A 25964-nucleotide genomic window follows, 5' to 3' on the forward strand; every position below is an offset into this window, starting at 1 on the left:
TAGCAGAGGCCATAGCTACACTCAAAACAATCAACTTTGGTTTTGAACTGGGCATGAGCAATGTAATTTTAGAAAGAGACCTTAAAAAAGTGGTAGGTAAAGTCCATCAGAGGAGGTAAAATGACAGTTATTTTGGGATACTCATTTAAGATATTCCAACTAGTATGACTAGATATGTAGAGTGTCAATTTAGTCACACACACACACACACACACACATATATATATATATATATATATATATATATATATCGTGAAGGCAATTCAGTTGCCCACAATTTAGGAAATGATATTTATTTATAATAGATTGTATAGTTGATATGGAGCATCCTCTTAATTGTTTCCCGTTCTTGTATTAGAACAAGGTTTTGTTTGGTTTTTTTTTTTTTAATCTTATATTAGAACAAGTTATCAATAAATAGTTAGTTCACGAGTAATAAAGATAAGGATCATGAGGGCGAGTATTGATCGGCGTGGAATAGCCTCTAATTAATCATCATCTCTATTATTATTATAATTATAGTTTACTAATGTGAGGGCTGGAATCCTTCACATCATCATCATCGTGACACAAATTTCAATGGCTTGACTTGGCTTAATTCGTTTTTTCAACTTCCAGCCTCTCTTTCATTTCATCCGACGTGTAATATATTTTTATAGACCAATACCAACGTATTCAAATATGTTGTTACAGCTGGATTGCGTCTTGTCCCCGCAGAAAATAGGACCATTGGAGAGTCGAGACAAGACAAATGCCTGTAAAACTTGTTTTGGAGATTTTAAGATTTTTCAAATTTCTTTATAAGAATCTGAGATTGTTTTAATTTTGGGTAAGTAAAATGAATAAAACCTGACAATAAAAGATGGAGTTTCAAACCATTAGCTTCAACAATTTCCAGTCTAACACATTGGAGAATGGAGATCGCTATGATAGCAAAAGTGGCCCTCCTTATATGGGCTTAAATTGTTCTATCATCCTCGTTATTGATTTGTATTTTACAGATTATGGTGTATTTAGTTGGTAAGCTTATTTTAATTAATCTCAAATTAATTATTAATAAAATTAATTATTTTTTTTAATTTTTTATAAAAAGTTAAACTTATCTTGATATAATTGATACATTTAAATAAAAATCTCAATATTTATATTTAAATATATTTTAATAAAATCTATAAAATATTATTATTTACAGATAAATTTAGATAATATGTCATCATTTTAACATAAAAATGAAGCCTAAAATGGGAAAAGAAAGTTTGAAGGGAAAGAGTTTTGCAGACATATTGACTTGGATCTATCGTCTGTATAGACCCCATTTATACGTAACAATAGTAGCCCTGGAGGCTGAAATTGTCCCAGGAGCCTTTTGAATGTAAACAGAGAACAGGAGGAGGACACATCTTCACGTAGTGTTTTGAGCCAAGGCAATTTTTCCAGGCAAAGATTGACAAAATATCTTCTCCAATCCAATCAACTCTTTGTCAGCATGGGCGCTCCATCCAACTGGCAACAACCCAGATGGTCGATGTTGCAGTGCGTGCTTTTTAAGGACGACTTTAGTGCCAAGAACATGGGTCTGATGCTTAAAAAGACACTTGAAGTTTTGTTCATAAAACAAGTTCATATATCAGAAGAAAATATTATATTTTATATTCATATTCTATTTTTACGCTGTTGTGAAGATGTTTTATTATTCCTAAGTTCTAACATTTGAATTTATTATCTTAAAAATAAAAAATAATTAACCGTATACCGTTTATTACACGAAAAAGCTTTTGTCACGTCGTGTGCGACTCAATGCGAGGGAGTGCGCTTCGTTTGTTTTTGTTTCTAAATGACTGATTAAAAACATAGGGAACAAAGCGAGCAGCACTGCTTGCCCCTCCCAATCACAGGGAGACAGAGAGAAAGAGCTCTTACGCAAAAGCCCTAAAACACAGACACAGAGACACAAAAATTAAAAAGGCCGAACCAAAATCCAAATCGTGAATCCTCCCCACTCACTCACACTAACCCCACTACTTCTCTCTCTCTCTCTCTCTCTCTCTGTCACTGTAGGGATATCTGTCGCCCTCAATTGCGACTTTCCACCACTCACATCTCTCTCTCTCTCCTTTCTCACTCTCGCTCTTTCTTTATATAAATTAGGGTTTTGTTTGGCGATGAGTCAAGATTCGGGCCCTAAGGAAGCGGAGGACGAGCCCGCGGCTTCTGAGTCCATTGAAGTTTCCAAGGGCGCTGAGGATACCGAACCGGCCGCTTCCGCAGAGGAGGACGCCGTGGAGAAGCCCGACGATCCAATGGATGAGGACTCTGTGAGTCCCGCCACCGTCTTCTGTATCCGGCTTAAGCAGCCCCGCTCCAATTTGCAGCACAAGATGAGTGTTCCCGAGCTTTGTCGCAATTTTAGGTAATTTTTACCGAGATTCTTGCCCAATTCAGCGAATTACGATGGTTTTTTTTTTCCTTAATTTGGTTTTGATTGTGTTCGGGCTTGAGTTTAGTCTACCCGTGCTTTCCGTACTAGCTGGTGTTTTTGAAGCTTCTCTTTTTTGGCCTTTTATTTTTTATTTTTTATTTTTATAATAAATCTCTTGTGGCCTTTGAAAAAGCAAAAGGCGAAATACTTCTGATGGAATTACTTCCCAAACTCGTAAGTATTATCGGAGTTTACCTTAACTTCCTAGCTGCTTTGAAAATTCGGAACAACTTCAAGGAGATCAGAAATGAAAATAAATTGAAGGAAGCGAATTGCTATCCTAAAGCTGCGGGCTAGAATCGCTTTTTGATGATAGTGGAGACTAATGAATCTGTGAAGGTCCTTACTCGGCAGTTTTAATCCCGATACAGCAAAGAGATCTCCTCTCTTCTCTCTAAGGTCTATGAAGTAGTAGTTTGAATGCTTCCATCCCATGCTTTACTAATAAGTTGGCAAAAAGAAAAGTTTTCATGTGAATTATGTGAAAATAATCACAAATGGATGCTTTCCTCATATGGTATATTTCGAGAAAAATGATCGATAGGAGCTTTGAGGACCTTGAACGGATGCTGGACGAGCTCAAAACTTTTATTTATTAATACTCTCTTCCTTTTGGGCATCTTCTATAGACTAGAATGGGCTTAACTTTCATGATCTTCTTGGGCTTTTTGCCTCATTTTGATCAATAAAATTTTGTTTACTGATAAAAAAAAAAAAACTTTCATGATCTTCTTGTATCTTTTCTCCTTCTAGATAGTGTCTCTCTTGTATGCATGTTGTGTACTAGGGTTGTGTTTGTGCTTTCTAAGAAAAATGTAATATTTCAAAAATATGTGCTTCTTGCCGGAGTTGATTCTCTGTTTTTCCACCCTCTGTTTTTCTTCTTTTTTTTAGTTTCTTTTCTCCCTTTCTCTGCTGCTGTTTTAGTATGGATGTTGATGGAACTTTTCGGTGGAGTCTAAAACCTTCAGTTTTGTGAAGGTGGTTGCTAATAGCTTTCGTATTACCGAGAGGAGCAGGAAAATGGTTTTGTTTCTCTTCATTAATGGGACGTATCTTCATGGTTGGCAAGGATGGCGTAGGAAGCTCTTGCTTCACGTGGGTGCCAAGAGTTTTTCAAAAAGTTGTGGGTGGGCAATGGTTTTCTCATACTCCAACATCATAGAAACAGTAGGGGTTGCTTTTTGTGTTTGGAGGAGTTTTGGAATGGTAGGAGGAGGGGTTTTTTGATTATTCCTGAAGGTGAGAAGGGATATGGATGGGAAGGTTTTTCTTGCCACCTCAAGAGGATGGCTAGCCTTCGTGGGGGTGGTGCGTTTACAGAGAAATATTCTCCCTCAAATGGTGTCTCTTTTGCTTCTGTTTTGAGGTCACCAACACCCTCACAGGCAAGAGGCAATTCTGCCATGGAGTCGAGAGGCAAGGGGCTTTGTGTTGCAGGTGATTCTCACTGCATAGGTAGTGGAACGTTGTGTATGAAATTGGGGGAGGTGGAAGGTATTTTGTGGGTTGTCAGAGCACAGTTGTCTGGTGTATTTGAGGAAGTTTTGGTGTTGATGAATAAAGTGGATATAGGACTTAGCTTGGTAATGGAGGTGGGAAAGGAAGCTGGAGTGTCTGGTATGGGCTTCAAGGGGCCCTTGCGCCCACAAGCTGTAAGTGAGTCTGTGGGCCTCAAGCCCACCAGGTCCATTAGGCCTCAAGCCCCCTGGATTGCCAAGGGGCACTCTCGAGCCCCGTGAGCCCTAGCTCCTAGGCCGTAAAGGCTTCCCCCCTCTGGCGGTTGACCTCGCCGTCTCATTGGAGGCACATAACTCACCGACAGTCACCGGCGAACCCACGGCGACAGAGAAGCAAAGCTCCCTGAGGCAGAAGGAGTCGGCTGGTGTTGTTGATCGCACCCTGGCCTCGGGGATCTTACCGACGACACAGAATGAGCTTTCGAGCTCGCCGACGGCCTCAACCAGGCCTCTGGTTATCAGGATAGACCCACCGCCGACAGCTGAGAGAACCATTTCGAGCTTCTCGGGAACTCAAAAAGAGCTGTCGTGCTCATCCAAGTCACAGACAAGGCCGATGGCCTCTTCCAGGCCTCTGGCTAATTTTTTGGGCTCGCCCCCGACCTCAGATGGGAGGAAAATTTACATGGAGGCTTCGACCTCCACCGGGCTGCCTTGGGATGTGGGTTCAGACATCCCCTCGCACACTTCTGGTCCTTCTCAACTCTCAGATGTTCTCATTAGGGCTCAGGGATTACCTATTTTTCCGATGTTTTGGAGACCCCTTCAATGGTTTTGTGTACTGTGGAAGAAGGGGATGATGAGTCATCGATTGAAGGGGCTCTTTCAGATGATGAGTCTTCACACGGGTCTGATCTACAGCTAGTTTGTAAGGAGTATGGAGATGACACGGATTTGGGGGATCCTGGAGATGTTCCTAGTCCTCTATGCTCGCTGCCACCAATGCCTTCAGGGGCAGGATTACAACCTGATTGGGTATTACAAAAGGTTGATGTTCTTCGACACTACCTTGGGATCTCATGTGAAGGTTATGAGGAACAGTTTAAAGCCCTCATCATTGCCATAGAAGTAGGACAACCACAGCTTGCTATTGCTAAAAAAGACAGGGAGCTCACGAAGCTTGCTTGCTCCATTAACTATGATGTAAGAGAAGGAAGCGCGAGCAGGGAAAGACACAATGATAGGGTGAACCTCGATAGTCCATGAAGTCCAAGATCCTCTCATGGAATGTTCGGGGCTTGAATGATCCAAACAAGCGCCTGAGAATAAAGAACTTATTACGGGAATGGATGCCAGATGTGATCTGTTTGCAGGAGACTAAGTGATAGGCAATTAATAAGAAGCTTGTGGAATTGTCCTTACGTGGGATGGACCACCCTTGTCTTTAAGGGTGCTTCAGGGGGCATATTAGTGATGTGGGATAAAAGAGTAGTCAATTTGGTGGAGGATTTCGTTGGTGCATTTTCGATAGCTTGCTCTTTCTCAAATGTCGATGATGGTTTCGTTTAGGGGTTCTTAGGTGTTTATGGGCCAAATCTCGACAATAAAAGACAACTTATGTGGGACGAAATAGCTGGTTTGTGTAGTTGGTGGGATTTCCCGTGGTGTGTTGGAGGTGATTTCAACGTCACTCGGTTTCCGAGTGAAAGATCAGGGGATTCCAACATGGGCTCAACCATGGCTGATTTTTCAGCACTTATTTTTGAGTTGGAATTGGTTGATCTTCCTCTGGTGGGAGGAGATTTCGCTTGATCTAACGGGAGGGCTTGGTCTAGGTTGGATAGGTTCATTGTCTCTTCCTCCTGGGAGATCCACTTCCCCAACCTTTGCCCAAAAAGGCTTTCCAGACTTTGCTCCGATCACTTCCCCCTCTTCTTAGATTGTGGGGGTCTTCACGGTGGACAAAGATATTTTAAATTCGAGAACATGTAGTTAAAGGTTGATGGGTTCTCGGAGAAAGTTAGATCATGGTGGAACTCCTATCAACTCACGGGCACCCCTAGCTTCATTTTGGTTGGGAAATTAAAAGTTTTGAAAAATGATCTAAGGAAATGGAATCTGGAAGTCTTTGGGAATATTAATGACCAATGATTCACTCTCTCTCAAGAGCTGCAGCATTTTGGTGTGAAAGAAGTGGGGGGACTCTTTCAGAGGATGAAAAAGTAAGGAAAATGGTAGTAGTAGCTGAGCTAGAAAAAATCACCCTTATGGAGGAGATCTTTTGGAGACAAAAATCTCGAGCCCTTTGGTTGAAGGAAGGGGACAGGTGCACAAAGTTTTTCCATAGAGTTGCTAATTCTCATCGTAGAAACAATGCCATTGAGGTCCTATATTTGGAAGGTAGGGTTTTGACGGACAGCGTTGAGATAAAAAATCACATTGTGCATTTTTATGACAAGCTTTTAACGGAGCAACATCAATGGAGACCCAAGGTAAACAGACTAGATTTTGATTCAATGGATCAAGCAAGTGCAGCTTGGTTGGAGAGGTCCTTTGAGAAGGACGAGGTACTTAGTGTGCTTAATGGGATGCTAAAGATAAAGCGCCGGACCCCGATGGTACCCTTTATCTCCTTTGTTATTCATTATAGTGATGGATGTATTGAGTAGAATGTTGGAGGGGGTGGTGGATATGGGTTTCATCTTGGGCTTCTCGGTGGGTAGTTCCTTGCATGAAAACTTATCAGTCACACATCTCCTTCTCGTTGATGATATGTTGATTCGATGTGACTCAGACCCTGATCAGATTCGCTCCTTGAGAGCCCTCTTGCTGTGTTTTGAAGTTGTCTTTGGTCTTAAAGTGAACTTATCAAAGTCCGAGCTAGTTCCAGTTGGCTTGGTTAACAATCTAAGTGAAGTGGCTACCATCTTGGGCTGCAAGGTGTCACTCTTGCCCATGAAGTATCTGGGACTTCCTTTGGGCCCCCCCCACAAATCTAAGGCAATGTGGGATGGGATTGTTGAGAAAATTGAATGCAAATTGTTGGAAGAGAATTTACTTGTCTAAAGGCGGCCGAATCATGCTTATTAAGAGCACACTTTCTAATCTTCCAACATACTTTTTATCTTTGTTCCCTTTACCTGCAGAGGTGGCAAATAGACTGGAAAAGATCTTCCGTGATTTCTTGTGGGGAGGGCTAGAAGATGAGAAAAAATTCTATTTGATTAAATGGGATAAAGTTTGCACCCCTTTGTCTTGCGGTGGTTTGGGGATTCGAAAATTGAGAATCTTCAATAAGGCTCTACTTGGAAAGTGGCTATGGCGGTATTATAAGGAACGAGAAGCTCTTTGGAGAAGCATCATCGATATTAAATACGGGAGTATTTGGGGAGATTGGTGCACTAATGAAGTAAGAGCGGCCTATGGGGTGGGTGTTTGGAAATTCATTTGAAACGGATGGGAAGACCTACTCGGTAATTTCAGATTTGAGGTGGGAAGGGGCACGCGCATCAGATTTTGGCATGATATCTGGTGTGGCGATGTGGCCTTGGAAAATGCTTTCCCCTCGCTTTATAGGATTGCGTCAGACAAGGATGCTTCTGTGGCTGATAATATGAGCAACTCCGCAAATTCTATTCATTGGTTAGTGAGTTTTTCTAGTGCTGTACAGGACTGGGAGGTGAACGACATTGTTGATTTCTACAATGTTTTATACGCGTTGAAGGTATAGGCAGTTAGGGAAGACGGACTAATATGGACACTCACCGGGAACAAGAAATTTTCAGTTCGCTCTTATTACAAGTCTTTGACGGTTCATCCCACCAATGTCTTTCCTTGGAAGAGCATTTGGAGGAGCAATGCACTACTTAAAGTTGCATTTTTTGGCTGGTTGGCATCCCATGGGAAGATATTGATTATAGATAAACTGAAAAAAGCGAGGCCTTTACTTAACCGATTGGTGCTTTATGTGCATACACAACAACGAATCAGCAGGCCATCTACTTCTTCACTGCGAAGTAGTCAAAGGCTTTATGGGATGACATTTTCACTAGGCTTGGTATTGCATGGGTGATACTCAGGAGGGTTTTGGATTTATTGTCATGTTGGAGAGGGATTAGGGGCAACTGTCACATTGTAGCTATTTGGAAGATGGTACCTCTATGTTTAATGTGGTGCACATGGAATGAAAGAAATGACCGATGCTTTGAAAATAGGGAATGCTCTCCGAATAGTTTTAGGCAGGGGTGTCAAATCATGTTACCAGGTCGTGTTCGTGTCGTGTCAAAGTATATACATTATAGTTAATGAGTCAACACGAACACGAAATGTTAAGGGTTTTGTGTTAAAATTCCAAACACGAACACGACACGGTTTGATAACGGATTGACACGACACGACCTGTAATGACATATTAGGAATAAATTGACCCGACCTAACCCGTTCCAACCCGTTTATGTTAATGGATCGAACAGACACAATACGATATGACACGACCTGTTTTACCCCATTATAAATTATAAATATAAATAATATCTACAAAAAAAAAAAAAAACTACATGTCTAAAATTACAATCCAAACAAATATCCACACACATTGTAACAATATATTAAAATTACATCTCAAATATAATAAACAAAACACACATAAGTAAATATATTAATATTACAATCCCAAATATAATAAAAATTAAAAATACAAATCTAAACAAATCTAGAAGTTGAAGAATGAGGTGGAGTGTCCTCCAAGCCCTTGCCCTTGTTGTTCTCCAACTCCATTACATCTTTAGTTAACTCGTCCAATTTAATTTTTTCTTGTATTTCTATTAAAAAAAAACATCAGTAAAGTTTTATATTATTGAAAAATTACAGTCATTTATTTAATAAAATAAAAATAATATTACCTTGCTCCTCGCCATATAACCAATCTCTAGTGCAAACTAATGCTTCAACAATATTTGCTTTTAATGCACTTCTAAACTGATCAATGATACGCCCACAACACTAAAAGTAGATTTAGATGCAACTGCAGAAAATGGAACACTCAAAATGTCACGAGCCATACGAGCAAGATCAGGATAACGAAAGTCATTTCCTTTCCAAGAGGAAAAAATATCAATTTTTGCATTTCTTTCTGCCCTAGGTTCATCCAAGTAAAGATTCAATTGACTTTTTTTCATATAGTCAGAAAGTTCATCACGTCTAAATGTATCAAATTCCTGTACACGAAAAACAAATAAAAATATTTTCAAGCCAATATGTGATATGAAATAACAATATAATATAAATCATTAAACAAAACATATTATTTAATATTACCTCCAATAAAAAATTATCATATGAAGACTGACTTTCCTTTCTAGTAACAGTGCTATCAGAAGTTGTGGTAGGACATGTCATTGTGAGAGTACTAGAAGAACCATATTCCATGAAAAGAGATGACATTTTTCTCCAAACATTCATATACTCTATGGAACATTCTCCATAAAGCTTTGTATAAGAAAAATTAACAAAATGAAGTTTGTATCGAGGATCCAATATAACTACTATAGCCAACAACACATTGAACTCGGACCAATATTTCTCAAACTTAGCAAGCATTTTACAACAAAGTGCCTCTTTAATGTAAAATAAATCGAAAACACTGATGAAAAGTAGAGATTGGCTGTAGGGTATTTCATTCCAGAAAAATTACAGGTGTCTGTAAAAAACTCTCAATAAATAGTTAATCTTCTGTACTCTTTCCCACTCAGATATTGATGGACAATGCTTAAAATTGGAATCAGTCAACTCCAAATGAGTAAAGGCACGACGATAGAAAAGAACACACTCAAGCATAAGATAAGTAGAATTACATCTAGTGGGAACATCCCGTCTCAACTCTTTCTTGCTATCCAAAGACATTTGATTTTGTTGAATCTATAAATTTTACTTTCCTTGTTTGTGATCCTTTGACATACTTGATATTTTTACGAACTTTTTGGATAGCAACATCAATCTCTTTTAATCCATCTTGTACTACCAAATTCAGAATATGAGCACAACAACGAAGATGAAAGAACTCACCATAACAAACTTAGCTTTCTTAATGTTCAATTGAGTGTTTAACAACTCTACTGAAACATCATTAGAAGAAGCATTGTCTAAAGTCAATGAAAAAATCTTGTGTTAAATTCCCCACTCACATAGCAAATTATAAATTTTTTCAGACAAAGATATGCCATTATGTGGTAGTGGCATAAAAGAAAAGTTCAAAACCCTTTTCTGCAGAACCCAATTCTTATCCAGAAAATGTGCTGTAATGCACATATAACCATCAGTGGTTATAGAAGTCCATAAGTCAGATGTTAGACTACTTCTAATTCCATACTCAATTGCTTTCCATTGTCTGGAGCAGAGATCATCAAGCTGGTGTTCATCACAGTTCAACTTATGCAAATTATAGATTTTCCCCCTCAAATGCTTTATTTTTTCCATGCAAATTATGCAATGCCTTCTCAGCGAGATATAAGAATTCGATAGTAGCTAATATACAGATTAAAAAAAGAAAAGAAATGACAAGAAAGCAAACGCTCAGCCAGAACAACCCAAAAACATAGATTAAGGAGACGTTAAGTCTCTGTTTGGATGCCGAGAAAAAGTTGTTAAAATATAGAACACCGGATGCTTGACCCTATGACGCTATGCAGTCATTAATTAGGGGAAGGTTTTTTTTTTTTTTCAAATTTCTCCTGTGTTTTTTGGGTAATCAACCAAACAAAGGAATAGAGAAACTCAACGATGCCGGGATCAGTGTCGATCAACCAAACAAAAGTTCTAGATCAGTGTCGAAAATCAATTGAGAAATTGAGATTGTGATTGTGGGGATCTCGAAAAATCTCACCAAGTACAATTGTACAACACAGAAAAAATCTCGAAAATCAAATTTTCTTACAATGGACGGCACGGTGTGGGCGACGGGGCTGTTAGGGACCTCGGTCAAGTCCCTAAACACTATGTTCTCCATGCCAAGAGTAGTGAGTAGTAATCGAAAGCTTGTTCCTCTCTTGCTTGGTTCTCGAGCAATGGTGGTCAAAGTGATCAATGTGGTAAGGTGAGGTTAGGTGTTTAGGCTAGAATGGTTGTATGGAATGGTGGGAATGGTTGGGAAAGTGTATGGGTTCTTTGGTGGTAATTTTAAACGGGTCATAACTGGTTTAGCAACCTTAACCCGTTAAGCAATCGTGTCTTAACAGGTCAACCTGTTTCGACCCCGCTTTTATCGTATCGTGTTCGTATTGGGTTAACGGGTCATGTCACATATTGCCACCCCTAATTTTAGGGCCTTTTTCTATCACACTTTGTTGCTTTGGGCTTCTTCTATTGTATTGAATGAGACGAATTTTAATGACTTTTACTCTACGGAAACGCTACTTTCCGTAGCGCATAGTTTGTAATTAGGTTTTTTCTTGTACACTTCCCGTGTACTTGGGCATTGCCTTTTTACGTGGATTAATATAACTTCTTACTTATAAAAAAATATATATATATATATATATGTTGCAAATTTTTCCGACTCTTATACTCCATGAGACCAAGTACTAAAGGAGCTGATACTTTATGGTGGGTACCTACCAGAAAAGGTACTTTTTTAGTTTGTTCTTTCTATAAGGCCCTCACACAACCCCAGAATAATCACTTTCCATAGAGAAGAATTTGGAGAAATAAGGCAACTCTTAGGGCGGCATTCTTTGCTTGGACAACGTCTTTGGGAAAGATCTTGATGATAGATAATTTGCGAAAACACGGGGTGATAGTAGTGGACTAGTGTTGTATGTGCAAACAATTTGGCGAGATTGTGGACCATCTACTACATTGTGAGGTCGCAGAACATTATGGTTGAGGTATTCAGACAAGTAGAGCTAGCCTGGGTTATGCCGGCAACAATGGTTGAACTTCTGGCATGTTGGACGAATTTGGGTGGTATTCCACAAATCTCAGCTGTGTGGAAGATAATTTCTCTATGTACTCTTTGGTGCATATGGGAGGAAAGAAATGACAGGACGTTTGAAGACAATGAGCGTTCATTGGAGGAGATTAGGTTACTTTTTATTAGAACCTTGTTTTTTTGGGCCAAAGCTGTAGATTTCAATGGCCTCAATTTTCATGATTTTCTTATTTCTATCTCTTCTTCCTAAATAGGTGTTGTCTCTTATATACCCTTTTGTGTACTTGGGCTATGCCTATTCATTTTAATATAATATAAATGTTTACTTATAAAATTAACAATCATTGACTTCATGATAACATGCCTTGTGCCGGTTGTTGTGTGATTTAAAAGTTCTACTATCAAAAAAAAAAAAGGTTCTACTGTATGACATTCCTGGTGTATTTTTTAATAAGTAATAAGAAAGCTATCATTACATGCACTAAAGGCGCAATAAGTATACAAGTGAAAAATTAAAAATAAGATTTTGCTTGCCCATCTGATTTCATATGCTTATCTTAAACTGAGTTATATACTTTTTTATTCATATGCTAGTGAAAATTTTGCTATTTGCAATTTTCTAGTTATTAAGTGAAATTTTGCTTTGAGATTTCAATATTACTTTTGTTTGTCTTTCCAGTGCTGTTGCTTGGTGTGGGAAACTGAATGCCATAGCTTGTGCATCAGAGACTTGCGCAAGAATTCCGAGGTTGGTATACTTTTTTGAGTTGCCCGTGCCATTTCACCATATTATTGATTATGTGTTAGAATTCTCAGAGACTTGCACAAGAATTCCGAGGTTGGTATACGTTTTTGAGTTGCTCGTGCCCTTTCACCATATTATATAGATTATGTGTTAGAATTCTTATGAAGAACTAGTTTTCTTATGGCGTTATGGTATGCTTATAAGTCTCCCTATTTGTATCTTCATTTTGCAGTTCTAATGCAAATCCACCATTTTGGATCCCCATACATATTGTGATCCCAGAGCGACCGACTGAATGTGCAGTGTTCAATGTCACAGCTGGTATCTCCATGCACATTGCCACTTTATTTCCATCATTGAGTTGTGATTTTTTAAATTGTTCGATCTTGTAACTATGTACAGCACTATTGCCGGTTCAGCATTTTTAGTGTGCTTCCTCTAGGAGGTCAGGAAAATACTTACTATAGGATTTGAAATCTAGGTGCTCACTGTTCTGATCCTGTGCTGAACTGCTTCTGTTCGTATTGTTCTTTACATTTGTGCTGTGCCAATGGCTTTATTTTGACCTATATCTTCTTATTATTCTGCTTTTAAGAATCCTAAATTTGGGAGAAGCTAATGCTCTTACATTACCATTAAAAGGCCTGGGTTAGAGAGGAGGTGCATTTCAAATGGGGAGCTGGTGTAAATAGTTCCATGAAAACCATATGAATACAAGAAGAAAAAGTGTGTACTTCCTATGTACTTTGGCTATGCCTATTTACTTCACTCCATAAAATTCATTTTACCTATAGAAAAAAAGAATACAAGAAGTAAAAGTTGGAGATCTTAAACTTGCATGGTTCAAGAAACGCTCTAATACTAGAAAAGCTGGAAGTATACAAAAGAAACTCCTAGTTACATTCTAATACTAGAAAAGCAAAGACAAGAACTCGTTTACAGCCCCTCCCTCAAGTACAATAGCAGAGAACCAGCTAAGCAAAGTGCTTATAAAAAACTTCCAAAATTCATCTACATTGCTAGAAGGTCTACCACTGCTTTTGGCATAACCCAGCTCAGTCCAACCCTTCCAGCTAAGCAAGTATGAGTTTGAACTCTAATCCTATTTTTATGCACATATATTTAGAACTGCAAAATTTTAATGGGAAACAATATATACAATTTTATATTACTTATAAAAAAATATATATACATACAATTTTATAGCTTCAGTAACTCCCAACCTCAATATGTTTGTCCACAATTTAAATGGAATTGTTTTATGCAGCTTCAGATGACCTTCAGTTCGTATGCTAGTTATTGAAGCTATAAAATTTTATATATTGTTTCCTATTAAAGTTTTGCAGTTCTCTGTTTGACGGTGAAACCTCTTTATATCATAAGCAACTTAGATGTATTGAAAACAATGTCTTATTTTGTAGTTGAATTCATTGATTTACCTGTTCACTGCTGTTATCACCACCTTTATTGGTGCTATACATATGGAATAGTGTCCAACTTTTATCATATGGTCTTAAGTTTTGTATACTCCCTGTGTACTCGGGCTTGGCATTTTTTCATGTCTTAATATATTTCTTCTTACTTATAAAAAAAAAATATATATATATATATATATGGTCTAAGTTTAGGATGTCCTTTTGGTATAGCAAGTGTAATTTAATGGAAATGGAACTCATTGTCATGTTATACAAGGGGGGAGGGATTGGTCAGGTTTTGTTACTTATAATTTCTTGCATTGAATACCTTTTCCAGATTCTCCACGTGATTCTGTTCAGTTTATTGAGTGGTCTCCTACTTCCTGCCCCCGTGCCTTACTAATAGCTAATTTTCATGGGAGGATAACTATTTGGACTCAGCCTTCTCAGGTAAGCTACACTACTGAGTTAATTCTCTAAATACTTAAGTAGATGGCTTTTCACTAGAAAAGTTATTACCGTGGGTTTGCATAATGAAATAATGTTGGCCAGTGAGTTTGACTTCTTTTTGTTTAGGCTCTTTTCCCTGTTCGTGTGTCCTTTTGTCTTTATATATTTTACCTGTTTTTTTACTCCCTGTATACTTGGGCTTTGCCTACTTCTATGAATAAAGTTTCTTGATTACCTATAAAAAAAAAAATTTTAGCTGATTTTCATTATTAAATGCGGTCTATTCATTCAGGGATCAGCTAGTCTGGTACGTGATGCGAGCTGCTGGCAGCCTGAGCATGAATGGCGACAGGATATTGCAGTTGTTACAAAGTGGCTATCAGGGGTGTCTCAGGTATTTGGGCAATTGCTGTCTTCCATGTATATAACATACGTCAATTATGTATCTATTTGCTCTGTATTTCATTATGTATTTTGGTGGTTGGATTGTAATGTTTTAGCTGCACAAATGGTTGCCATTGAGCTTCTTGTCATGTGGACAGAAATAAGATCAAGCAAATTTAATTGCTGCCATATAGAGCTGATATATCTTGGTTTTGCTCTATTATTAGAAGCAACTTATGATAAGGCATAAATTCTTCTAAGCTATGTATTTTTTGTACTTTTTAGCCTTGTTTACTTATTTATTTTTACTTCTTTGAAAACTCAGTATAGGTGGCTTTCCTCAAAAGCCGGTACCGCTGTAAACTCAAAGTCAGCTTTTGAGGAAAAGTTCCTTTCACAGCAGTCTCAAACTTCGGGTATGTTGACGAATTTAAGGTTTGATGTGCATTATATTTAACTTTTAGGGTATGTTTGCTTTCTAGTTAGTAAGAACCTCAAAACTGGGTGGTTCAGATCTTGGAAATCAAATAAATTTGATTGTTACTGGGTTTTTTTGTTTTCAATAGTTCTATGGTTTTAGTTTCTTAATGTTGTACTCATCAGGGTGAACCTAGTGACCAAAGGATTTTTTGGGATGAGCAAGGGCAGGTTTGGGGGGTGAGATGAGAATTTTGTGTTTTGTTTGAGAGTTTAAAATATTGTGTTTTAATATTATTATTGTTTTGGAATTTGAAAAATGTGAATTGGGATTTGAAAAAGTTGAATTGTTTATTATATTTTGTATGGAGATTTAAAAAATGTGTAATGATAAGATGAGATGAGAATAGAATTTTGTGTCTCATCCCACCCCCCAAACCTGCCCTTAGATTCAGACATCCTGGGTTCGGTTCTGCACTAGCATTTTCCCTGGACCACCTGATACATAGTTCCGGTAGATGGGTTCATGTATCCGGGATTTACTCCCTAGGGGTGGGTTTGAAGGGCCTTGTGTGGTGAGGTTGCACGCTATAAAAAAATCATTTCTTGAAGTTGCACTCATAACTATGCTGCCTAGTGAGAGGATGAGATTCTGAATCCTAGATTTTTGAGAAGGATATAATTCATTTTCTTTTCTTTATTGTTACTTCTCAAAAAGTAAAAATTTTTCTGTTGTTTTTCTGCTGATAGTTTTTTATGTTATAGCACCCTTTTAAGGATGCACTGCACACAGAAATAAAGTATTCTCTTTCGAAGTTATATATGACAAAAACTATGTGATATGAACAGAAGCTGAGAAAATTTAGTGTTACTTTTAAAAGGTGGGAGAAATTAATGTATCCATTTACCTCATTTATATGGGTACAACTGCTAGCACCATTACCATTATAATGATGAACGATAATGTCTTCCCAATTAGTGGTTGTCTGATTTTTCAAACAAACGTGTCTTAAATCTGGACACCGCCGTCAAGAATGTTATACCTGATGCAATCTTTGGTTTTTGTTTCAGCTCGGTGGCCCAACTTTCTGTGCGTCTGTTCTGTTTTCTCATCAGGCTCTATTCAACTTCATTGGTCACAGTGGCCTCCAAGTCAGAATGGTGTAGCATTGAAGTGGTTTTCCACAAGCAAAGGGCTTTTGGGTGCTGGACCTAGTGGGATAATGGCTGCTGATGCCATCATAACAGATAGTGGTGCTATGCATGTGGCAGGTGTTCCTATTGTGAACCCATCCACTGTTGTTGTTTGGGAGGTCACTCCTGGCCCTGGAAATGCATTTCAAGCAACTCCAAAGACAAGTTCAAGCAATGGGGTCCCACCTTCACTTAATCCTCCCAGTTGGGCAGGTTTTGCCCCTTTGGCTGCATATTTATTTAGTTGGCAAGAATATTTAATATCTGAAGCTAAGCAAGGAAAAAGGACTGATCAAGATCTCAATGACACTGTACCACTTCATTGCTCACCAGTTTCAAACTTTTCTGCTTATGTGAGTCCTGAGGCTGCAGCTCAATCTGCAGCTACCACTACATGGGGTTCTGGGGTTACTGCCGTTGCCTTTGATCCAACCCGTGGTGGTTCCGTGATAGCTGTTGTGATAGTTGAGGGTAATCTATATATTCTCACTTGAAATTTATTTATTTTTTAGATTCAGTTTCATACTGCTGCTGAGGTGGAGGCATTTGTTTATTGATGATATTTGTTTGAGTAATTCAAGGCATTGATGATGGCATGCTTTTCCATTAGTAACAGTTGCTTTGTAATTTATATAGATGTATTTTTTGTGTAAAAATTTAGATGTAATTTTTTATCCATTCAAAGTGTCCCAATTTTCCCCCTTTCCGCCCTCATTTCTGTGTAATATACCGGTTAGTTTTGCACAACGTAGTGATTATTTTTCATGTTTCCATGATATGATCACACAACCAACTGAAAGAGGATAACCGGTAAGTTTTGACTTATGCCCTGTCCTCTATCTTACGCTAGCTTGGGCACCCTTCAATTAAAGTCTTTTTTATTGCTTCATAAAGGTGCAGAATATTGTGTGATCCTTCTTGCAGATATATAATAAGTACTTTTTCTTTCATATAATTGTTTTTTGAATCTTTCCAACTTTCAATTGTTCTGAGATGTGAGCACATTAACAGACATGAGACATAAATACAAAACCTTATCTGCTATTTTTTTTCAACAAACAGGCGTATAGGTATCTGGCTTTCTTTCCAAATTTCACAGACTTGCATATCTGTTTTTATTTCCATGTATAGACTTGATAGAATGCTGGATCTGAAGCCTTGTGTTCTCTTCACTTCTCTTCTCTTACCATGTAAATAGATTTAGTCGGTTTAGCTAGTTTCACTTGTGCAGGACAGTACATGTCTCCTTATGATCCGGATGAGGGTCCTTCCATTACAGGATGGAGAGTGCAACGTTGGGAATCATCACTTAAGCCTGTTGTCCTCCATCAAATATTTGGCAACCCCACTTCTAGTTATGGTGGGCAAGCACCCATGCAAACAGTTTGGGTGTCTAAAGTGGATACAAGCATTCCTCCAACTAATGATTTTAAATCTCATGAGGCAGCCGCAACAGGTCCCACTTCTGATGTAAGAAAGACATCTGATCTGACTGTTGATAAGGGACAAAAAGTCATTTTTGATCCCTTTGATCTCCCAAGTGATGTTAGGACACTTGCTCGAATTGTCTATTCTGCTCATGGTGGCGAGATTGCTATTGCTTTTTTGCGGGGTGGGGTCCATATTTTTTCTGGTCCAAACTTTGCACCTGTTGACAACTATCAGATTAATGTTGGATCTGCAATTGCGGCTCCTGCCTTCTCTTCAACAAGCTGCTGTTCAGCTTCTGTTTGGCATGACACTAGCAAGGACCGCACAATGTTGAAGATAATTCGTGTTCTTCCTCCTGCTGTTCCAAGTAGTCAAGCAAAGGCCAACTCATCAACCTGGGAGCGTGCAATTGCTGAGAGGTACTTAGAAAGTACTTGAGAGATATATTATGTGCCAGGAGTAACTTTTGTAGTTCACATGTCAGTGCTGGTGGATATTTTCATATAAATTATCAAAGTAATGATTTCTATTTGTTAGGGCAGATTTTGGTGGAGCCTTTTGGTTGGAGTTGATTGGTGGGATGCTGTTGGCTGTACACAGAGTGCTGCTGAGGACAGCATTGGTAAGAATATCTAAATGCGCAGCAGTATTATTGTGTGACTGAAAGTTTATAGTGCAAGAGAATTAGAATATAAATTTAATATAATTATGTTACCTTTGTTTATGGATTTTCCAAGATTAAGTTTATAGCAACTCTTATTGATGACAATGGTTCTTGTTTTCTGTCAGTTTCTCTGAACAGTGTCATTGCAGTCTTGGATGCGGATTTTCATTCTCTTCCTTCTACACAGCACAGACAACAGTATGGTCCTGTATGTTTCTCTGCACTCTTGCCTTCTTAAAATCTTGTAATTTTGTTCTTTTTGATACTTTTAGTGTTCTTTTTTCAGCTTTTGGAAATTTTTGTTTGTCAATTTGTACTTGCAATAATGAATGCGGGTTTTGCTTGCTATTGTGGAATCTTCTGATCTTTTCTTTTTTCGAAGAGTATATTTCTGGATGTATATATCAAAACCTGCATTCATTATTGGATGTATATTTCTGGATGTATATTTCTGGATGTATATATCAATAGGAGTAACCAAGTACACTAGATATATACAAGAAAATCACTAACCCATATTTTAGAGAGCTCCTACTACCCCAAAAAGCCCGCGAAAAACTACCCAAAATACATCAAGCCCGAGTTAGAATAAAACACGCCTCCTCAACCCCAACCCAATGTTTCCTGTAGCCCAACCTCCACCCGAAACACCCTCTATGAGAAAGACGTTCTATGGAATAAAACACCCTCTATGCCCTCGACTTGAGCTACCACCCTTAGCGTCATAGTTGATTGCACAAGAAAGACGCTTCAACTCCCTACTTTTCTTAAAGCTTGATTTGGTATCACGCGAGTGGCTCACCTCAATCGCAATGAGTAGTGCTTTAAATTGGTTTTCACATCCTCCATGTGAAATTCCCACAATATGCTGAATCTCATTAACCTTTTGCGAAACCCAATCTGAAGATGATCCATCTATATTGTTTAATGGAGGAAGAGATACCAAGGGGACAACATCTTCCCCCGACATAGTTCCTGACGTAGTTCCAAATGGCACCAACAATAAACCTTTATTCAAATCCCATGCCTCCTCAACAACTCCATTGGTACTCTCCATTGGAGATTCTGGGTTGGCAGCAAGTCCCTTCACCTCTGGCGACCTTGTATGTGCAACTTCGACGGACCCTACTTTAGACCTCGGCGTTACACCATGATCACGTGACGGAACTGTGGACGGCCCAGCAACCAGAGCCAAGGGTCCCATCGTTGTTATCTGTGTCTTCCCACAGTGCTCCAAGCCTTCCACAGGCTCTAGAAGACATTATTAATATGTTTTAATACGACATGTTCCGGAATATATTTGGTAGTTGTGATCTATGGTGAAGTTATGGGACATTCACTAGAAAGTTTCTGCTACTGCTGAATGACATTGTAATGCTCCAATTGCCATCTAATTGAGGACATTATTTTTCTATTATAACATTAAAATGACCTTCGGTAAAGTTCTGGACTGCAACTTGCTTTAGAATTGATATGAAGAGTCAACATAGGTGGCCTTCCTGTTTTCCATATCTCTAGCTGACACATTTGTCATGTAATATTCTGAAAGCTTAATGTTGGCTTGGAGTTGTCATACTGTCTTATAGGATGCATCCTGCCAGGGAAGAAAGGAGGGGTGTTATTTTGATGCTCATAAACTTCACTTGTTTGGTTCACACTTGTAAAAAAAAAACTTGTTTGGTTCGTAATTTTTATTCACTGGTTTTAATTACTCATGAAAGAGACTTGGTTTTGCATGATGCAGAGTCTAGACAGGATAAAGTGCAGGCTACTGGAAGGTACAAATGCGCAAGAAGTTAGGGCAATGGTTCTTGATATGCAAGCAAGGTTGCTGCTGGATATGCTGGGGAAAGGAATTGAATCAGCTTTGTTAAATCCTTCAGCTTTAGTACCTGAGCCATGGCACGAATCTGGTGAGACGTTATCTGGCATTGATCCTGAAGCAATGGCTGTTGAACCTGCACTAGTACTGAGTATTCAGGTTTCCCCTTGCTCTATTCTGACTTTTTTGAATTTTCATATCACCTGTTGTGTCCTCAATCTTTTCCTTCATCTTTTTGTTTTTTGCGAGCTCACTGAAATTTTAAACACTAAGATCTGCTGATGAAAGATTTGCCAATGCTAGTGATTATTTCTTTGTTGTCTCGTAGATCCCGTTCCTGGAATGTGGTGTGGTTGTTTCTTTGCTGATATGATGTCCCACCCTCCCCCCAAGGCTGCTCCCTGACCATTAGATAAAGTAAATATTTCAGTAAATACTATGGAAATGCAGTATAGAGGGTTTTGGCTATATCTAGGCCATATAGCTTAGACAGTGAAACCTAAGCAAAGCCATTTATGTTGGCCAATTTTGGGCTGATAATTTCAGCTTTAGCCTTAAAACTGTCATTTAGCTGGCCAAAGGGGTCTGTCCCTTCATCAGCTAGTTAATTTGTTCCTTGATATGGTACTACTTATCAAAAAAAAATTTGTTCCTTGATATGGTACTTCTATTTTGTTAGAGTTTTCCCTACTCTTTGAGCTTTTCTAATTGTTAGAATATAATGCAGGCATATGTTGATGCTGTTCTTGATCTAGCTTCACATTTCATTACACGCTTGAGGCGCTATGCAAGTTTCTGCCGCACGTTGGCTAGTCATGCTGTTACTGCTGGCACTGGAAGCAATCGCAACATGGTGGCTAGTCCTACCCAAAGTTCTGCAACTCCGGCCACAAGTCAGGGTCAGTATGTGCCGTGTTTCAGATGACAATTAAAATATATAGAAGAATAGAATTTCATTGGTTGGTTAAATCAGAGGAGAGGTCAAATTCTAGAGTACTAACTATACGTGATTAAATTAAAAAAATTGAGCATATGGTGATCAGTCACACACCATTTTTGACCTACTTAAGAACACTCTCATTGGATTAGCCAAAGTTAAAGAACAGTTTTGATGAATGTAAGAGAAATTTGACTTTTGACTATTGTATTCACATAAATCTCCACATTGGAATAGCTATTTTTTCATTATATAATAATAAAATAATACAAGATGAATTTGGTTTTGATTTTTCACATCAAATCTCCACATTAGATTATATATTTATTCATTATATGGTAATGAATAACTAATAATTTTAAAAATATTTAATTTTTTTAATTATTAATTTATTTAATTTTATCATATTTTACTATTCTACTTATTATATGTTAATTAATAATCATGTTCTTATTAAATTAATATATCACTAAGTCAAATTAATATATTAATTGTGATAAAATATGTGATAGAAAGAAAGGGAGAGAGAAATAATTAATAAAATATGTATTTGATGTATGTACAGTAATCTTCAAATTTGGAAAAACTTTTGAAAGTCACTGTAACTAAATTCTAAATATTTGAAATTTGACTAATCCGATGTGAGCATATTTTACTCTTTAATAGCTAAATACTCATTGGATTTAGCTTTTAGCTAATCCAATGAGAGGAGATGAGAAGGATTGGTACAACAATGTTTTTTGACCTACTTAAGATAAAGTTGCGAGAAACAGGAATTATTATTAAAAAAAAAAGTATCAGGAAACAAGCTGCTCCCTTTATGTGCATTTTCTGTGAACTTGCTTCCCCTTTCTTCATTGATGTCAATGCTGCGTTTCTTTTTCTTTTTCTATGAGTAATGCGGTTTAATTAAAAGTGCAGAGGGGCGCTACCTTTGTACACAGTATGCAAATGGATACACCCAACTACCACGAAAAGAATAAGAGAGTTTAAAAATTATCTTTTCTGCATTTCATCTGACCATTTAATGCCATATTGTCCAGGAGGTCAAAGTGGTACTGCAAGCTCCACAGGAAGCACCCAAATGCAAGCTTGGGTACAGGGTGCTATTGCTAAGATCAGTAGCACAAATGACGGAGTGTCCAACTCAACTCCAAACCCTATAAGTGGTCCATCATCTTTCATGCCGATAAGCATTAACACAGGAACTTTTCCGGGAACACCAGCTGTTAGGCTTATTGGGGATTGCCATTTTCTTCATCGATTATGCCAACTTTTGCTTTTCTGTTTTTTCTTTCGGCGAACACAGCTTCCCCGCTTTCTTTTGGGTGCACAGAGAAATGCTGAAACAAATATGCAAAAACCTCAGCCCAGTGCTCCTAGCAAGTTGGAGGAGATCAATTCTATCTCTGCAAAACCAGCTTCAGCTGTGGCCAGGTCGGAAGATGGTCAGATATCTAGAGTTAATCAACTCCTACCTGGGGCAAAAGGAGTTGAAGAAGGACCTGCTGGCCGGTCAAGATTAGGTTCTGGAAATGCCGGTCAAGGATACACTTTTGAGGAGGTGAAAGATGATGCTCTTGTATCAATTCAAACTCCACAGAAATGAAGCACCAAGTATTTTTTCAAATATGGAAAAATGAAATTTGTTTGATTCATGAACCAAGAAAATTTGTCTGGTTTCATGTTCATAAGGAGACAAGGTTTGACGCAGAACTCTGCATTTATGTCATGCAGGTGAGGGTCCTTTTCCTTATACTTATGGATCTTTGTCGGCGAACAGTTGGCCTGGCACATCCCTTGCCTGTTTCTCAGGTGGGGAGCAACAACATCCAGGTGCGGCTGCATTACATTGACGGGAATTATACAGTACTTCCAGAGGTTGTAGAAGCTTCCCTTGGCCCACATATGCAGGTAACTGTGCATTTTAACCTACTTAAAAACTTGCCGATCATAAAGAAGCTAAAATCAGGTTGGCTATCACTATTTATTGATGATTCTGCCAAAGAGTAGAGTAATCCTGTATTGTTTTGGAAACCTCCAATATAAATGAAAATCCCTTGGGTAGTAAAATATTATACTGAAAGAGTTTGATAGATTTTCTACTACAATTTGGAGGGGCTGTTTAGAGCTTGGAAGTCTGTAATAAAATTATGTGCTTGGGCACTACAACTGAACCTTAACTTCGTCCAGACTCTGCTTGCTTTGAATTTTTTGTAATCAGTGTCATTTTTCTTGTTACCTTTTGTTAGTTATTCTCCTGAACGTATCCACATTCTGCAGAATATGCCCCGGCCTAGAGGTGCAGACGCTGCTGGTCTGTTACTCCGTGAGCTAGAACTCCATCCTCCTGCTGAAGAGTGGCACAGGCGGAATATGTATGGTGGGCCTTGGTCTGATCCAGATGATATGGGTCATGTAGATGACTCTCCCAAGCTAAGAAATTCTGGAGACCCGATTGATTTCAACTCATTGGAAAATTCAGATGTTTATTATGGTCCCCATAGCCTGTGGCCGAGGAAACGCAGGATGTCTGAAAGAGATGCAGCTTTTGGCTTGAACACTTCTGTAGGACTGGGAGCATATCTTGGTATAATGGGTTCTCGTAGAGATGTTGTTACTGCCGTGTGGAAGACTGGCCTTGAAGGTGTTTGGTACAAGGTTTGATAGCCTCCTTGTTTCTAATTGTTTTGTCTTGAACTTCCAATGTCCCTGGTAGATTAGTGTCCTTTGGCTTAGAATGACTTGATAAAGATGTGCAGACATTCAGAATATTCCATAATGTATGAACAGATCAGCAGAACTATGGGTTCCACCTAAAAAATTCTACAAGTATTGGGTACTATTTTTTTCTTTTAAAATCACTGATTTCTTAGATCCACTTGAATGAAAAGATCCTTTAGCAAACACCAAAAAATGTGTATTTTAGGCAATGTTTGCACTTCTCATCTATTTTTATTTTTCTGCAATATCATGAAAAGTACTGATACCTGAGAAAATTAGTGAATGCCGTTGGTATTTTTGCATTAGTTATGACTAGTGTTTTGAGTATAATCCTACATACCTTGTGTGTTCTGTTCTGTTTTTTCTTTTTTCTTTCTCATCCTCCTTCCCTCCTCCCTATGGCATTGTGCTTGCATGTGCTCTTTCTTCCTAATCTAACTTTGTGATATTGACTTCTTGTGATCCAGTGTATAAGATGTTTGCGGCAGACTTCCGCTTTTGCTTCACCGGGTGCTTCTCACCCACCTAATCAAAATGACCGGGAAACTTGGTGGATCAGCCGCTGGGCTTATGGCTGTCCGATGTGTGGTGGAACATGGGTTCAAGTTGTATAGATGACTGCATGACATATTTATCTGTTAGGTGCACTCCCCCTCCCTCCCTGTATAAATGGAAAACAAGCTTCGTGGTGATAGATACCTATATTGTAGTTCAATTACTGACATGTAGAGGAGGCATTGATTAGGAATTTAGGTGGATAGAAACTTCGGAGAAGATTTTTTTTTTCTAGAGTGACCAATTTCGCTTGGATCTGATGATAGTACCATTTTATGTATTACTTTAGTATGTCGTGTTCCAGTCATGCAAAAGCAAGATTCTGTCAAATCTGCAATTTGGGTTTTGAGGTCAACATATCCCCAGGATGACTTTATTTTGCAAATTGTATTCCATTTTCTGGCAATTGTAAGCTACGGAGATTTTGATTTTTTTTTGTTAATTTAATTGTCGTTTGATAATGTTTATTACATCCTCTTTAGGACATCACAACGTTTTGTGGTAAATCTCATTTTAAATACCTTGGCCTTTCCTGATTCTCTTCAATGCCCAGTTTGCAGATTTTGAAGCTTCTGGCACAAACCTTGATGTATCTATTCTGTGTACTATTGGGAAAACCTCTTCCAGATGGATGATTTCTTTTATTTTTCTACATCACTGTTACCAAGAGATTATTGACAATTCGTAGCCATGCACAGAGGAATTCGCTCTTGATGGTAGGAAGTATTTGAATCTGGTCGTGATGGAAGGATTATTGCTTGAATGGTGCCAGCCTGCTCTGCATCAGCCAGCAAATGCCCATTACAGCAACATCTTGTACTTTTCAAAGATATTTTTTTGTTTTTCTTTTGGTTTTTCAAAGATATTTTGAGGCTATAAAAAGTAGAAGTTTGCGATTTATTATCCTCACATATTGTACATCACATTTTATTTATTTTTTTATTTATTTATTTTGGTTTTATTCTTTCTAAATTAATTAATTTTTTTACTCATCATCTATATATTATATATTTGATAAAATCAAAAATCAAAAAATTATGCGGTGTGTAGTACGAGAATGATGAATAGAAATTTTCTAAAAAGTATTCCCTTCGTTCTCTGCATGGTCTATTGTGCTGTTGTTTTTTAACAATTTATATAACCGAAATATGAACGGTTGAGACGATTGCGAGAAAATTCTACACGCATGCATGCAAGAGATTTGCCTCGTTTGAATTCGTAATTCATATCAATTCACTGCAACTCATCTTATTTTATCATTATAATTTTTTTAAATTTTTATATAAAATATAATAAATAATTTAATTTTTATTTTACTATTCATAAATCATCTTAATCTATCTCAACTCATCTCTGAATCCAA

General features: G+C 38.1%; 1 protein-coding gene across 4 annotated transcripts; it reads left to right on the top strand.

Moving 5' to 3' along the window:
* Positions 1 to 1913: 1913 nt before the first annotated feature.
* LOC108990616 (mediator of RNA polymerase II transcription subunit 16) lies at positions 1914 to 25616 on the top strand. 4 transcript variants are annotated; one of them, XM_018964617.2, is made up of 17 exons: positions 1920 to 2410; positions 12543 to 12611; positions 12841 to 12929; positions 14361 to 14473; positions 14766 to 14867; positions 15183 to 15273; positions 16346 to 16939; positions 17700 to 18318; positions 18442 to 18521; positions 18689 to 18771; positions 20308 to 20544; positions 21113 to 21284; positions 22366 to 22886; positions 23060 to 23236; positions 23606 to 23983; positions 24514 to 24688; positions 25162 to 25616. In XM_018964617.2, exons 1-16 carry the CDS (start codon positions 2163 to 2165, stop codon positions 24658 to 24660), a joined length of 3720 nt encoding a protein of 1239 aa, XP_018820162.1. In that variant the 5' UTR covers positions 1920 to 2162; the 3' UTR covers positions 24661 to 24688; positions 25162 to 25616. The 4 variants fall into 4 exon arrangements, with proteins under 4 accessions (XP_018820164.1, XP_018820162.1, XP_018820161.1 ...); XM_018964616.2 differs by having other exon boundaries at positions 25155 to 25562; XM_018964619.2 differs by lacking the exons at positions 23606 to 23983; positions 24514 to 24688; positions 25162 to 25616 and having other exon boundaries at positions 1914 to 2410; positions 22366 to 22939; positions 23060 to 23166.
* The last annotated feature ends 348 nt before the right edge of the window (positions 25617 to 25964 follow it).

The sequence above is a fragment of the Juglans regia genome, chromosome 3 (genome assembly GCF_001411555.2).
Source record: "Juglans regia cultivar Chandler chromosome 3, Walnut 2.0, whole genome shotgun sequence".
Taxonomy (NCBI): Eukaryota; Viridiplantae; Streptophyta; class Magnoliopsida; order Fagales; family Juglandaceae; genus Juglans; species Juglans regia.

Coding starts and splice junctions, on each gene's coding strand:
- LOC108990616 (XM_018964617.2), top strand. CDS start 2,163: ATGAGTCAAGATTCGGGCCCTAAGGAAGCGGAGGACGAGCCCGCGGCT. Junction 12,930..14,360: donor AGTGTTCAATGTCACAGCTG/GTATCTCCATGC, acceptor TACCTTTTCCAG/ATTCTCCACGTGATTCTGTT. Junction 14,868..15,182: donor GGCTATCAGGGGTGTCTCAG/GTATTTGGGCAA, acceptor TTGAAAACTCAG/TATAGGTGGCTTTCCTCAAA.